This window comes from Typopeltis vanoorti, chromosome 4 (assembly GCF_054136105.1).
Source record: "Typopeltis vanoorti isolate ZY-2024b chromosome 4, IOZ_Tvanoo_1.0, whole genome shotgun sequence".
Classification (NCBI taxonomy): Eukaryota; Metazoa; Arthropoda; class Arachnida; order Uropygi; family Thelyphonidae; genus Typopeltis; species Typopeltis vanoorti.
In genome coordinates this window covers 46,837,446-46,853,211 of record NC_143552.1, presented here as the reverse complement: position 1 = coordinate 46,853,211, position 15,766 = coordinate 46,837,446, and the positions used below count along the sequence as shown (strand labels likewise).

General features: G+C 34.6%; 1 protein-coding gene across 1 annotated transcript in view; it reads right to left on the bottom strand.

Moving 5' to 3' along the window:
* The window catches only part of SMC3 (structural maintenance of chromosomes 3), a 450,203-nt gene that overhangs the window by 236,329 nt on the left and 198,108 nt on the right, over positions 1-15,766 (bottom strand). Inside the window, exons 15-16 of the mRNA XM_090391130.1 lie at positions 14,300-14,463; positions 1,619-1,760 (exon numbers count right to left, since the gene is read on the bottom strand). Of these exons, the coding sequence (XP_090247256.1) occupies positions 1,619-1,760; positions 14,300-14,463 (306 nt within the window). The remainder of the gene's footprint in view (positions 1-1,618; positions 1,761-14,299; positions 14,464-15,766) is intronic.

The window sequence follows — 15,766 nt, the reverse complement described above, 5'->3', positions numbered from 1 at the left end:
AGGCAAGGTATGATAGATACTGTGAGAATGTTATCGCATAGTTGTGTGGACATGATGTTTAGGGCCTCCGTCGATGAGTCTTAGGACTCCTGGAGTCGCCTGAAATAATAATAATAATAATAATAATAATAATGCTGTGCGTTGTTATCGTGAGATATATGAAGAAAAAAGAAACAAACTGTTCAAACAAAGCTCAGCATGCTCCTCATCAAGAGAACATCTCCTACCTCAACCCAAGAACATGACCCTGACGATCCACAACCGAGCACAAGCAAAGATTAAAAATCGATTTTGTAAATTTCATTTATATTAAATTAATTTTTACATTAATTTTAGATTGTATTTTTGTGTTTACAGTACAGTATGTAGAGTATTATTTTTCACATTATGTACAATATACATAATTATAAATTATAAAGATGATAAAAAGATTACAAAGAATACTGTTAATAAATATATGGCTGACATACGCCCTGTCAGCCAGAACGGAAGTCGGTCGTAAGTCGACGACCAAGTGTAATCTGCAAACCCTGTCTAGAGGCTAAACATAGAATTTTTTCAATTAACTGCATGCCTCTAATAAAGCATGGCAATATGACATCAAGCAATAATTCATGACAAGACAATCAAAAAACATACAGGACCATAGTCCTGTATGTTTTTGAATTTAAACCTACAGCCTGTTGGCTGGAGAACAGGCATACTACCCATTTGGCCAACCAGGTAACAAATACATGACATTCATTCTAGATCCTCTTTCCATTTATTTCTGCATTTTTTTTATTGTCTCTATTATCGTTATCTGTTTAGTTTTTTCAGTGTCTTCATTTCATTTTTTTAAGTGTTTTATAGCTTGCTTTTCATAAGAATTATTAACTTGTAAAAATGAAATAAAAATGTTAACATGGTTTTTCAGTCCTTTTTTTTCTTTCTCTCTTAATCCTCTCTTTAACCTTTTACGGTGTCGAGGTAAGTATTCTTGCAACCACGACTGTACTTGAGGATAAGGTGGTTAGCTGTATGTCTTTCCGGTGTGTCCTATGTCTGTAGATGCATGTGTTCACAGGGCCAGTTTGCTTGTTCTGGGGATGAAAAACCTGAGTTTCCGAGTGAAAAAATCCCCTACCTCTGTATGAGATCGTCTAACTCACCTTTTGTCAAAAGAGACCAGAAGGTTCCTCACTTCACTGACAGGAATCGAACCCAGGCCTTTCCAACCAAGGGACTTCATCTATACCAAGTGAGCTACGGAGGCTCTATAGTTTTCAGTTTCCATGGTTTTCATAGTTTTCATATTCTCCATGGTTTTCAGTTATGCACTATTTGTGACTCTTAAAACTTAATAGCTATGACCATTTCATTTTTTTTTAAATTAAATACTTGATATAATAACTCCACAGAAGTTAAACAGTATATAATTTTAAATACTCTTCCAATAAATTTGAACTGGACTTCAATCTCTTTTAAAGATTACTTCAACTTTACGAGAAAAAAATTTACTGCAGAAATAAAAATTTTAAAACAAAAACTTGAATTCTTAAATTCAAATAAAAAAAGACATACTTCTATAGTTATGAACCATAAATATCTAATTTAATAATAAATAAATATAACATACATTGGTATTGGGATACTGTACATCTTTGTAAATTAGTCTATTAAGAGGCATAAAAGTCACTTCTCCTGGAAGCTGCTGTCTATTCATTTCTTGCAAAATCTTTGTACCAATTCTATCACTTTCCACAATATGATAAAATAACCTAAAATTAGAGTCAAGCTTAATTAAAGCAAAGTATAAATTATTGGAAACAGATAAGCTTTCTCTTCTGGTCATCAGTTTTAACTAGCAAATTCTAGCAAATATAATGCATTATATTAACAAAGGACAAAGTTGTTAATTGATTAATAGAGAAAAAAAATGTTATCTAATGATTCACTCATTAGATAACATTGACTAAACTTCATAATACAGCTACTGCAAAATACTGTTTCAAATATCACTAGAGGGTGATAAGTGCACACACAAGTCCTCTATATTTTCATATAGAGGACTTGTGTGTGCACTTACTGTAATTTTATTTTATTGCAGAATCAGAACTTCTACAAAAACAAAAGAATCAAAACACACATTAAAGAACAATCAAATTACACAGGTATATTTCTTCTTTGTGACAATATTTTTCAAACAGTTATATTAAAAAAGGATTTTTCATAGTCTAAATTGTTTATCTTTGTTTTTATTGACTTTTCATGTATTGTACAGTTTTAATTCTTTGATTCAGATTCAAGGTACCCTACAATACATGATCTCCATGAATGCATAATATCATTTTAACAAAGTATGTGTAATAATTAACAAAGTGTTTAATGATAATAATTATCACTGAAAAACATTGAAGTAGTTTTTAAAGTAACTAAGAGTTAATGCCATTGTTGCTACACTTCGGTCTTCTGGTAAAAGGCCGAAATAATACTAGGTGTAGCAATGGCATTAACTCTCAGTTAATGCCACTGATGCAAATAGGCCTGCTGGTGGAAGGCTGAAATAATAATATACATCAAATATTTCAATCTGAAAATAATAGACCATCTGTAGGCAACTCATAGCAAAGGTGGACCAAGCTCTCATCCCTCCTTGTCTTAGTATCTCCCATAATGCAAAGCACACATCCTTGCAGACATGTATAAATAAAAGAAACACATGTATTAACCACAGTGAAAATTATTTAATTGTAAATATTTCATCGTAAGTATCTTAGGACATCATCAGTACAGTAGTTTAAAACAATAATAGGAATAACATACAGTAAGGGTGCATGATTACAATAGAATCTCATTAAACGTACGTAACGTGTTACAAAAAAAAAAATTAATAATGTAATATAATCTTACTATTCCATACTTTAGGAATAGTAAGAACGTCGTTGCGGTTTAAGTTTAGTCTGTGTAGTAGAGCTTCAGAACTTTCTTTGTATAAACGTTCATGTTTATATAAAGATCTATGTAAAAGTTTAGACTTTTTCCAATGGATCCTATGGTTTGGATTTTCAATTCCGTGTTGAGAGAGGCCAGATTTTTGCGGTTTAAAAAGACGAATGTGTCGATGTTCTGAGATGCGCTTCTGAACAGACGTACCTGTCTGTCCAAAGTAAGACAATTTGCATGAGGATGGAATTTCATAAATGCCAGGCAACATCAAAGGTGAGAGTTTGTCCTTAGGAGAAGGTAACAAGTTGTAAATTTGGTTGATAGGTTTGTAAGAAGTGGCAAAATTGTATTTCTTCATAATTTTAGAAAGAGACGTTCGGAGATGCCTTTGATGTAAGGTATGGGAATCCTATGGACTTCTTCCTGTCTGGTTTGATGTGTGGAGAAGTGACTGATGATTTTTTGAGTTGTTTTCGGATTATATCCATTTAGGATGGCTGTATTTTTGATTACTTCTAATTCCTGGTTTAAAGATTCTTCAGAGGAGCAGAATTTGTGTGCTCTGGAAACTAGTGATGTAATAATGCCAGATTTCTGAGATGGATGATGAGCGGAAGAATTGTGAATGTGGCGACCTGAGAATGTAGGCTTGCGAAAGACAGATGTGGCGATGGAACCGTCTCCTTTTCTTTGGATGTATAAATCCAAAAAGGAGATATAGTTAGCCCTCCGTTTGTAGATCTCTCCTTGGCATTTTGCCAAGAATAGTCGATTCATGCTGAAGGGGAGAAAGAAATGAAGGATGTACGAATTGATCACAAACATGCGAAATCACGTGCTTTCTTGTCTGTCGCTGTACTAATACTAGCTTGATGTTTGTTGTTGCTTTTTTGCGTTATTTTTTTATTATTAATTTGTATGATGGATCCAGTACAGTCAACAAGTTCTGTTGTTAAACGTTTCAGTAGCTCTTGCAAAAGAATATTGGATAATGTGCTGACATTCTGCAAAAAAGAATCGTCTCCTTGTTCCCCTTTCTCAAGTCATAAAACATGCAAGTGCAACTGTGGGCGTATCGGGGTCGACTGTTAAAAGAATTCGTAGGGAATCAAAAGGTGAAGGTAAGCCAAAATTTAAATCTCCAAAATAAAAAAAAAGCACCGGAGTAAAGAACACCATACAAACCGTAGCTTTGAATGATTTTCATGTAGACGTTATAAGAACTATTCACGAATTTTACGTGGTCGAGAAAAGAGTGCCAACTGTTCCGAAATTGATTCCCGTGCGTAAAGAAAAAATTCATTTTCCTTGGAAAAGAGTTTCTCTTTTCCAAGGAAAATGAAATTATTAAGGAAAATACTTCATGAAATCGGATTTTGTTTTAAAAAGTCCCAGAATAAAAGGAAACTTATCATGGAGCGAAGTGACATTGTTTTATCTAGAAAGCAGTATTTGAGAGCAATAAGACGTTTCAGGGAGGAGAAAAAACCGATTGTGTATCTAGATGAAGCTTGGATTAATAGTAATTTAACTTATGGAAAATGTTGGCAGTCTAAAGAAGAATGTGGAGTGCTACAAACCAGAAATGCCTCGCGGCACATAATAATTTTGTGTACGAGTGGAGAAATGGGTTTTTAACCGAATTCAAACTTACTATCCAAAGCCAATTACCATAGGCAAATGAATTCTACGATCATCGAAAAGTGGCCAGAAGAAAAACTGATTCCAAACCTTCCTAAAAACGCTGTTGTTATAATTGATAATGCTTCATATCACTCTATTCAATCAAACAAAGTTCCAAATTGGTCTAATAAAAAGCAAGTTCTTATGGATTGGCTCTCTGCAAATAACATTTCTCATTCCCCAGATATGCGAAAAATTGAATTGCTTAATTTGGTCAAAATAAACTCGTCCACAACTAAACTATTTAAATTCGACACGATGCTCAAAGAGCATGGATTTCTAGCTTTGAGGCTACCACCATATCATTGCGATATTAATGCTACTGAGTATGTTTGGACAGAAGTGAAAAGTTTCATTCGCCATCGCAACGTAACTGGAGACATTGACATGTCGAAACTTTTTAAGCTTTCAGAACAGGCAAATGAAAGTATTACAGTTCAAAACTGGGGAAAACATTGCTCTCATGTCACCTCATTGGAAAATATGTATTGGGACAGAGACGGAATTATCGAAGAATTATGCGAACCTTTGGTGATCAGTTTAAGTGAAAGTGATGGTGATTCGGACACCGATTCAGATGACTCTGAAGATTAAAAGGATTTAATATTGGTATTTTTTTCCAACATTTTTTTTTTGTATGGGTTTGTTAAAAGAGTCACAAAAGTCATAAATAATTAATCGGTTTAGGACATTAAAGTGTCTCGGTTCTCTCAATTGTAAGTTTAGAATATCTAAGTTCATTTGAAAAAATTTCTCTTTTTCTGTATAATTATTTTTATTTTATAGAAAACTTTCTTAAAAATAAACTTAGTTAAATTTTTGTTTTATGCTATACCTTTTTTATTTTTTGTTAATACTCTACGTACATTTTTCCAACTGTTATACAAGCAAAATAGTTACACTTTAAAAACTACAATGTTCGTAAAAGAAAAGCTAAATTTTCCGACCTGTAATAATAAGCAAACACATCCCAGAAGACAGATCGATTACCCTATTATCGGAATGGATTCTCCTTTTTCTGACATGTGCAGAAGTGTCGCGGGACCTCTAATCGGTGGGTGAACTATACCCTGTGGAGATTCTTTTTCTAACGTAAAGTTGATGCGATGATGAAAAAGGTTAATTTTATCTAGAAACAGTTGTAATTCATGTTCGGGATGATCCCAGACTGCAAATACGTCGTCGACATATCTTAACCAAATTTTGGTTTGGGTTCAAAAGTGAATGTTTTTTCTTCAAGGTGTTCTAGAAACAAGTTTGCTAGGTTTGGTGATAAAGTAGATCCCATTGCTGTTCCTCCTTCTTGCTTGTAAATTTGACCTTTCCAGGTGAAGTAACCTGATGCAATAACAAACTTGAACAATTCAACTATATCAGATGGAAATTTTTGAGTTAGTAATTCTATTGTTTCTTTACGGGGAATGTTTGTGAAGAGAGAGACAATGTCGAAGCTTATTAACAAGTCAGTTTTTGATAGTTGAATGTCTTTAATTTTTGTGTGAAACTCAGTAGAATTTTTGATTGAAGAGACTAAGTGTCTATGTGAGGGCGGAAAAGGTTAGATAAGAATCTTGATAACTTGTAAGTTGGACTGCTGATACAGTCTACAACAGGGTCTAAGTGGAACATCAGTTTTGTGTAGCTTATTTAAGCCATAAATTCTAGGAGGTCTTGCATGGTATGCCTTAAGTTTTTTGATTGTTTCTTCATCTAAGGAGGAAGTTTCATTAAGTAGCTTATTTAATTTTCTGAGTTGACGTTTTGTAGGATCATATACAACTAGATACAACATGTATAATGCTATGCATTAAGGGAAGGGCCACTACCCAGACCAGTTTCGATCTTAATTGAGGTCTCGTCAGTGGGAGGCAGACCCAGAAGTGGTGATATCAAGGCAGAAGCAATGGAGAGGTCATATTTACCTATAAGAGTTGCCAAAGGGTGTACCACCTTATTATTAAATTACTCTGGATTTAGAGAAAGATGTTGGAAGTTTATTTTGCACTTGGTTAGACTATAATAAATTTAGTTTAATCCTTTACCCAAGTGTAGGCAAACAAAGTTTGCACCAGAAAATATCTTCAGGGCTGAGGCAAGGTGGTACCTCCAACATCTTTCTCTAAATCCAGAGTAATTTAATAATAAGGTGGTACACCCTTTGGCAACTCGTATAGGTAAATATGACCTCTCCATGCTTCTGCCTTGGAATCACCACTTCTGGGTCTGCCTCCCACTGACGAGACCTCAATTAAGGTCGAAACTGGGCTGGGTAGTGGTTCTTCCCTTAATGCATAGCATTATACATGTCCGCAAGGAGATGTGCTTTGCATTATGGGAGATACTAAGACAAGGAGAGATGAGATCTTGGTCCACCTTTGCTATGAGTTCCTACAGATGTAGGAACCTTGCCTCAGTCTATACTAAATTTATTATAATTGAAAAACAGGAAAGAAAAGTAAAACAGATGGTAGTTCTGGTAGGAACTAATGATTTAAGTAGTGACAAATGTAGTACGAGAGAAGAAATGAAAGGTCTGTTGGAAGAAGTGAAAAAGAAATGTGAGAGAGTAAAAATTGCAGGTTTGCTACCTAGATACAACAGTACCGAGTTAAGAAAAAGGGCAATCATAGCAAATGATTCCATGCAGGCAGTGCAGAAGAAGAAATGGATAAATGTTTTTAGATGGTGTGGGGTATGTTTGATGGAAGAAAAGGATGGCAAGCACTTGAATTCATCTGGTAATCAGGAACCTGGGAAAATTACTTACTGGTATGAGACCTAATGCAGAGAGTCAGGGAAATGTGTGTGAAGGTTCAGCTATGGTATGTAGAAGTGATAAAGATATTAATCGCTCTGAACATTGTTATGTATCTAGTGAATGGCCAGAAAAATATGATTTGGGTTCAGATCATTTGAATATGTCTGGGGAATGACAAGACAAAGTTCTACAACAAGGTCAAATAGATTCCATATCTAATTATAAGAATAGGATAGGTGGTAATTTGTTATGTGTGTACACAAATGCTAGGCGCATCAGAAACAAATGGGTTGAGTTTGTTGCTTTATTGAACATGATATGGCCTAGCATTATTGGCATTAGTGAATCCTGGCTATCAGAATCAGATATGGTAACTGGGATTGAAAATAATGGGTATACTATTTTTAGGAATGACAAAAGAGACAGGAGAGGAGAGGGAGTATTACGAATTATATCAGACAACTTAAGTCCAGTTAGGAAAGAAATGCAAGAAAACAATGATGGTAATAATGTCCTACGTAGTGGTGAGTTTGAGGCTAATATGGTGGGGGTGTTGCTATAGACTTGGTGGCTCAGTTACAGGGGATGAAAAAATGCAACACCAATTTAGCCTAATGGATACTAAACAAGTATCATTATGGGTGACTTTAATTATCCAAACATCTCGTGAAAGAAGGAATTCGAGGTCAAAGAGTGATGGTTTTGTTCATAGGGTCTCTGTTAAGAATATGACTATTTTACCACCAGTTGGTGACAGTGATCATGCTGTGCTTTCTTGGGAAGTATATAATTGTATTCGTGCTCCGATTAAAACAGGTTACATGCTGAACTACAAAGCTGGAAATTATGATCAACTTAGAAGAATGCTATCTTCGGTCCCATGATATCAGTTACTGAATGGGAAATATATCAGCAATGCATAGGAACCTTTGATAAAGTGCTTAAATGAGGAGGTATCTGAATGTCTCCCTAGTGTTCAAAGAATAAATAGGTTGGGAGTGAAATGGATGCGAAACCTTATTAAGCAAGAGATCCACAAAAGATGATGTGGAAAGAATATTGTGAGAATAAGAGTAAGAGGAGTTATGATATATAAAGCTCAGGCCAGAAAAGTAATGACCATTATGAAGAAAGCTAAATCAGAGTATGAAAATAAAATTGGTTATGCAAGCTAAAGGCAATCCAAAAGAATTTTATTGTTATGCCACAAGCACAAGAAAGAATGAATGTGGAAGAATAACTTTATTGAATGCAGATGGTACTATAGTGTCAAAAGCTAATGAGATTGTTCAATTAATAAGTGCTCAGTTTTCTAAGATTATATCAACAAGGTGTATGTAGCATGGCACACAGTGCTGCTACTACTACTACATTGGATGAAGAGTTAGAGGTGCATGAAAATAAGAATGAAGAGCTGTTGCATAACCTGGATAAAAATTTGTTAATAGGGACATATGGAATATCAGCACAATTGCTAAAGGTATGTTCAGCCGAATTGGCTAGGCCTTTCATATATTTGTATAACTTGAGTCTCAGATCAGGAATGACACCATAGTAATGGAAGGAATGTATGATAGTGCAATTATACAAGGGTGGCGCAAACATTGATGTGCCTAATTACCGACTTATCAGTATCTCTGATGTGAGAATGAAGATTTCAGAGAAGTTGATAAGAACTCGCATATAGAAATGGGTAGACAAACAAGCTATACTCTGCAAGGAGCAGCATGGGATTACTAAAGAAAGATCATGTTTTAGCAATTTGCTCATATTTTATAACAATGTTATAGCCGAGTTGGATAAAGGGAATGAATACGCTACGATAATGTTGTATTTTGTTAAGGCATCTGATAGGATACCACACGAAAGGCTGTTGTATAAACTATAGAATATGGGAATGGAATATCAACTATTCACTTGGATCAATGGAAGGTTAACAGACAGGTATCAAAAAGTGGTATATGGTGGGTGTGAATCTACCAGATTTAAGGTAACCAATGGTGTACCTCAGTGTTCAGTCCTTAGGCCATTGTTGTTCAATCTATACATTAATGACATTAGGAAGGGTCTAACAGGAGACGTGCAATTGTTTGCCGATGATGCAAAGACAGGCAGGGTAATCAGGGATGCTAGTGATTTCCAGCACTTACAAAATGATTTGAATAGGCTGGAAATTTGGGCAAAATAAAATGGCGGTCAGTTTAATGTCAGTAAGTGTAAAGTTATGCATTTTGGCATGATGAGATTACCAGCAGCATATTATATTAGCAAGGTTATGCTAGAAGAAACTGATGAGGCTAGGGATCTTGGCATAATGATGGATAGGAATTTGAAGAAGTTCAAAGGTCACCTAGCAAAAGTTGCAAATACAACTCAGAGGATTGTTGACATGTTGAAGCAAAAACCTTGACATCTAAGGATAAGGAAGTCATCATGCCTCTTTATAAGGTCTTGATATGACCACATCTAGATCACTGTGCGAAGACTTGGTCTCCTGTGTTCCAAGGGATAAAGAAGCTGTGGAAAGGGTGCAAAGAAGAGCTATAAAAATTATATCCAGATTATGGGATTTAGATTATGAGGACAGATTGTGAGTATGTGGACTACAAACTCTGGTTAACAGAAGAAAGTGAGGTGATATGATAGAGGTATATAAACCTTTAAATAGTTGTTATAGGATATCATCTGATTAAATTTTTCATTATATGGAAGGTGGGGAGAGAACACGTGGGGCATCTATGGAAGTTAAATTTGGTCGCAGTCAAGAAACGGGTAAGAGCTAGGTGTTTTTCTCTCACAGAGCAGTCAATGAGTGGAATAGTTTGCCTTTAGGGATAGTGAGTGCATGAATCAAGTGTGAATGAATTTAAGAAAAGGTATGACAGTTGGCTTGGGTGATTTATAATAAGCTCCCTTGACTCCCTTTAGGTTTCAGATAATAATAATAATAATAATATTTTCTGCTAAAGAGAAGTCTGTAAACAGAGAGACAATGTCCAAACTGACAAGAATATCAGAAAGTTGTAGGATAATGTCCTTCATCACTTGCAAATTTGAGAAATTGCATATTAAGCATAAAAGATTTTTAAATAGACTAAACTTCCTTAAAATATGCAGAGAGAGTGCTATTATTCCCATGTTTCTAAGGATAAAATATCAATTTAGAACCAAAAAATAAAAAAAATCCAACATAATCTATATAAAAAACATTTCCAGTACTGTGAGAAAGGCTCTCCAAGCAATAACTAAGCCATTGCTATCAATGAAAAGACAAAAAGTCTATATAATTATTATTTACATCTAGCACACAGGCATATGGACTCAATAGACAGATTGTCCTTAGTTAATACAGAATACATTATGTGAAAACATTCTCATATTACGAAAGAAATTCACAAATATTTTGAATGAAAAATTGAATGAACAGCAAATTTACGAGTGGATAAAGTTTTGGTCAACCTATCTCTGCATGGCTGAGTGCAATAAATTATCAAAAGGCTTTAATTTTACCGTATCTCACAATCATATTGAAAATGATGCAGTAGACACTGTGCGTATAACAACCATTTTGATCAATTTCAAACCCTTCCCACACTTCCAAATGCTAAATTTCTATAGTCAAATCTTTAAAAGCCATAATGGACTAAAGTTGTCAAGAAATTATATTCTCGTTTAATCCTTTATCCAAGTGTAAGCAAACAAAGTTTGCACATTAAGTCTTCACATCTAGACTACTTATATATAGAGCTAATGACTTCACATTAATTGCCTTGGTATCCCACAATGCAAAGCATGCATATCCTCCAGGTATATATAATGCTATGCATTATGAGAAGGGCAATTACCCATACCCATTTTGCCCATTATTGAGATCAATAAGGGCCAGATCCAAAGAAGATACCAAGTCTGAAGTAATGCAGAAGTCATATATTTCCCACATACAAGTAGTGAAAAGGTGTAACATATTACTAAAATCCTCTGGATTAGAGCTAGTTGTGGAAAGTTTTTTCACTTAGTTATAAATTAGTCATGAAGATGATTCGCATGCAAACTTTATTTGCTTACACTTGGATGAAGGATTAAACAAGAATATAATTTCTTGGAAAGTTTAATTTAATTTATACATTTAGTTCTTCATTATCTGAAGTTCATTCGGGTTGTGCTCAATTAGATGCAGGATTCAACACATTAGATTAACCAATTTTAGATCCTTACATACAGCTAACTTTTTATAAGATAAACTATACTCTGATATTTATAACAGTTTTATACTTGTCCCATTCAGTAACATTCATCTGCTGTATTTACTGCTCTCCAAATTCCAAAAAGTACCCTGACCTTTTCACCTTCAGATTGCTTTTTTTTTTCCCAATCCAACTACATTGTGAAGTCATCTTCCTAAATTACTATAAATGTCCACTATTCCAACTGGTTTCCTTTTCCAATTCTAATGACTGCACTTAAAGAGATGTAGAAGTAACCATGGTAAACAATGACCAAATGTGAATTATATGTCTACCAATACCCAAATTCCTGATAACACTCCCAATACTCTTGATCTTTTTTTCAGTTCTCCTTCTAGATATACACAGAGGTCACCTTTCTCTCTCTCTCTCTCTCTCTCAGTAACTCAGACCATAATCTTGTGCATTTTTCCTTTCTCATAGGATAGCCTCTCTGCAGTCACTCCTAACCTTGAGTCCTTTGACACTACAAAGGTGCCAAGTGGAATGACCTCTAAAGCTTTCTACTCTTCCTTTCCTTATCTTACCAGAAGAATAGTCAGCCTACTGCTGCTATTCTTCTGATCCAAACACCTACTCTAAGTAAATCACAGATTATTCTCAAAGGTATGACAGGCCTTTATTCCTCATTCCAGCCAACTTTCAAAGCTATGGTTTAACAAAAGATGTAACAAAGTAGGTGAAAAAAGAAATTCCGCATATCACACGTAGATTGCAACAAGAACTCCAGCATAGTGTACACTGAAGCACATTATAAATGCAAAACGACCATCAGCAAATCCAAATCTAACTACAATCCAAATGGAAGTCATGCCTTCTGGTCCCTTGCAAAGGTCATCACACACAACTTCTACTCCCCCGTGTTCCACCTCTCTTTCTCACATCCAGATGACACCACTGTTACTTCCTAAAGATAAAGCTGACCACCTGGCACTACTCTTCTCTTCCAACTCCTGCATAGATGACCAAGGCAAATCACTCACCAGCCTACCAGAAACAGACCAGCATATGCTTCCTGAGATTTTCTGGCAAAGAGACATCATAATATAATTTAGATACCAAAAATTCTTCTATCCCAATCGCTACTGTCTTTTTAACTAAGCTGGCATTTAATCCCAATAGCCATCACTGGAGGCCATTGTTCTCTAGATGATGTAACATGTAAATGCATGGAACTTGCTTCTCCTCTCTCTAATTTATTCCATTTACTTCTGTACCCAGGAATAGCTTTCAGCATGTAGTGCTCCCCACCATTTACAATTTCTACTATTCAAGAAAAAAAGTTAATAATTTTCTTCTTTCCCAACACTCATATGCATCCTCACATGACCAACATATAATGCTAATATATGAAATGGATACAAAATACTTCCTAATCTTCAAATGTGGACAAAATATCAGTTGAGGACATTTCCAACTAAGTGTCTGCAACACACACAAATATATAAAACTAATAATATTAGAGGCCACTCCACACAATTACTAACTTTGAAGTTAAAAGCATCACTCACTTTTACTGAACCGACATGAGAACAAGTGGTTAGCATGCATATTGCAGAAGACAGAAATTTTATATGGTAATATACAAAATATTTGCTGTATGACTAAAATTAGACATATTTGGATTGGAACACAGTGAAAAATGTACATTTTTTTTTTATTTTGTATAAATAAAGAAAATACAATTTTCTCTGATTGGTCAGTTTTGTTTAAATTGTTACAGCTTTAATGTTTTTCTTAATGTTTAATTTGTTGGTTTTGCAGTTGCTACATATCAGCTGCATATGTCAGTATCCTAGTCTGACAACACCTTCGTAGATTATTTTTGATTCTTCACTTATGTTATTATTCTTCCAGATGAGGTTGCTGAGACAGTTATATATGCAACTAATTTTTCTTGTGTTTACAATTTTTACTGATAGTCTACTAGCTTTTAATGAGTTATCATTGTTTATATCTAACTATATTTTCTGTATACACTGAACAGACTTACCTGAAACCAAAATTAGCATAGTATTGTGCAAGAAGGTGTAGTGACGGGAGATATGCAGGTGAATTAGAGGGAAACAGATGTATTTTTGACAGATACTGTGTGAGATTCTAGATGCAAATGCGAAAAGGGAAAAAAATGGAACTGGGGATTTTTAAGATAATAATTAAAAGATGCAAAAGGCCTTTTTTTTTGCCTACAAAGATTAAGTTAAACTACAGATGTAAGAAGAATTGCCTCAATCATGGTGATTTGATATACACATTCCACTACATGCATAAATGAAAGCACAAAACAAAATCAGAATTGTGGTTTCAACCTAGAACAACACATTCATTTCATAATCTTAACTGCCAATTCTAAATCAACTTAAACTGAAGTAAAAACTCTGGATGACACACAAAAGATTACCAAAGGAATTGGGACTGTACTTTCCATTCTGGTTTTTCTCTTCTACTTTTTTTTTTCTGATCCCTGCATTCAATATTGTGTAACTTTAGTTTTCTTATTTTCTGTCATTTTTTAACCCTCTTCTATATGCCTAATCAAAGTGCATGATATAGTTATATTAAAAAAAAATATATATATATATATATATTTAAAAAATAGATTAGACACTTTGTGGTATTACACATTAGGCTTAGTCTTTTAGTTATAACAATATTTGTTTCATAACATCATATTAATAAAACATACTTGTTGCCAGAAGTAACCTCCACAGCAGTATAGATTGTTTTATCACAATCAAAATTCTCAATAAGCATTCCATAATAAGAATTTGCAATCTGCTCAGAATTTCCACCCCTGTCACGAAACGTCTGAAGAACTTTCTTGACACTGTCTCGTCCATTAAGTGTTGCCTATATTGTGAAGTCAAAGAAGGATACAGTAAGATATATATAGTAATTAAAATATATGCATATATTAAGACTAATAAGGGCTACCATGAAAATATGTGTGCGTATTTACACAGTTTTGCCCTTTAGTAGCAAAAATGCTACAGTGAACCAATAACAAGATACTGAAAAGCTCCAGTCAAAACTGAGTGAGCTACAGTATATACACCTATAACACACATGAAACAGGTCTAAATTATATAGACCTTTTGATGCAAAGTAAAAAGTATCAGTATATATATATATAATTATTAGTAGTAGTAGTAGCAGTAAGCAGATTGACTCTGTTTCTAGACATGTTAACTATTATCTAATGACTGAATTCTGAGATTATAAGGAAATAAGTAAATTTAATATATCTACACAACTAGTTTCATTGGGATGCTGACTTCGTCAGGTGATAACATAAAAGTAAATAAAAGACTGTAAAAACATTGTACTTCTACACCAACAGAGCATTAAAAAACTGTGGTTATGTTTGAATTGGAGTCTGAGCTACAGTTCTAGTGTTATGCACATGCGAGCCTATGACTTCTTTAGCTCGCCAATACTGAATAGCAGAGCTATGCCAGTCTGACAAACTGTAACTGAGATTGCTGTTCATGTGAGAAGAGTCGTGGATTATTTCTTTTGATTCAAGGATATGACGTTCTAGTTCATTGTAACATTTATGTATGTTGGATGTTAAAATGCAGTCTATTAGATGTTGGCGGCGTTCATCATTGGAGTTAAATGAGAAGAAGATTTGGCTGGAGAGGGCGCTGGCTCGGATTCTGTTATAAGAGATATCTCTCTGGTGTTCTTCGAGATGCAGAAAAATAGACTTTTCAGTTTGGCCGTAATATGGCTTCCCACAATCGCATATAATTCTGTAGACACCTGGAAATCGCATATAATTCTGTAGACACCTGAAGATGGTGATGCTTTTCCTTGGGGTGGCTTAGGATTGACCAGAGTTTTTGTAACGTGGAGAAACATGTTTTGATATTGAACCTGTTCAAAATTCTTGCCAGTTTAGGGGAGAGGGAACTGATGTAAGGTAAGGAGATGTAAGCTCTTGGGTTAGTGGAAACCTCATTAGTATGTTGACAACGGTGGTATAGTAGTTTAATACTTTTAAAGAGTAGCCATTATTTATGAAAGTCCTTTTAAGATGTTTAGTTTATTTTTGAGTTCTTCTTCCTCTAATAATACGGAACTGGCACAATGAGCGAGAGTGGATATCATGCCTAATTTTTGTGGGTTGATGGTGGTGAGAGGACCCATG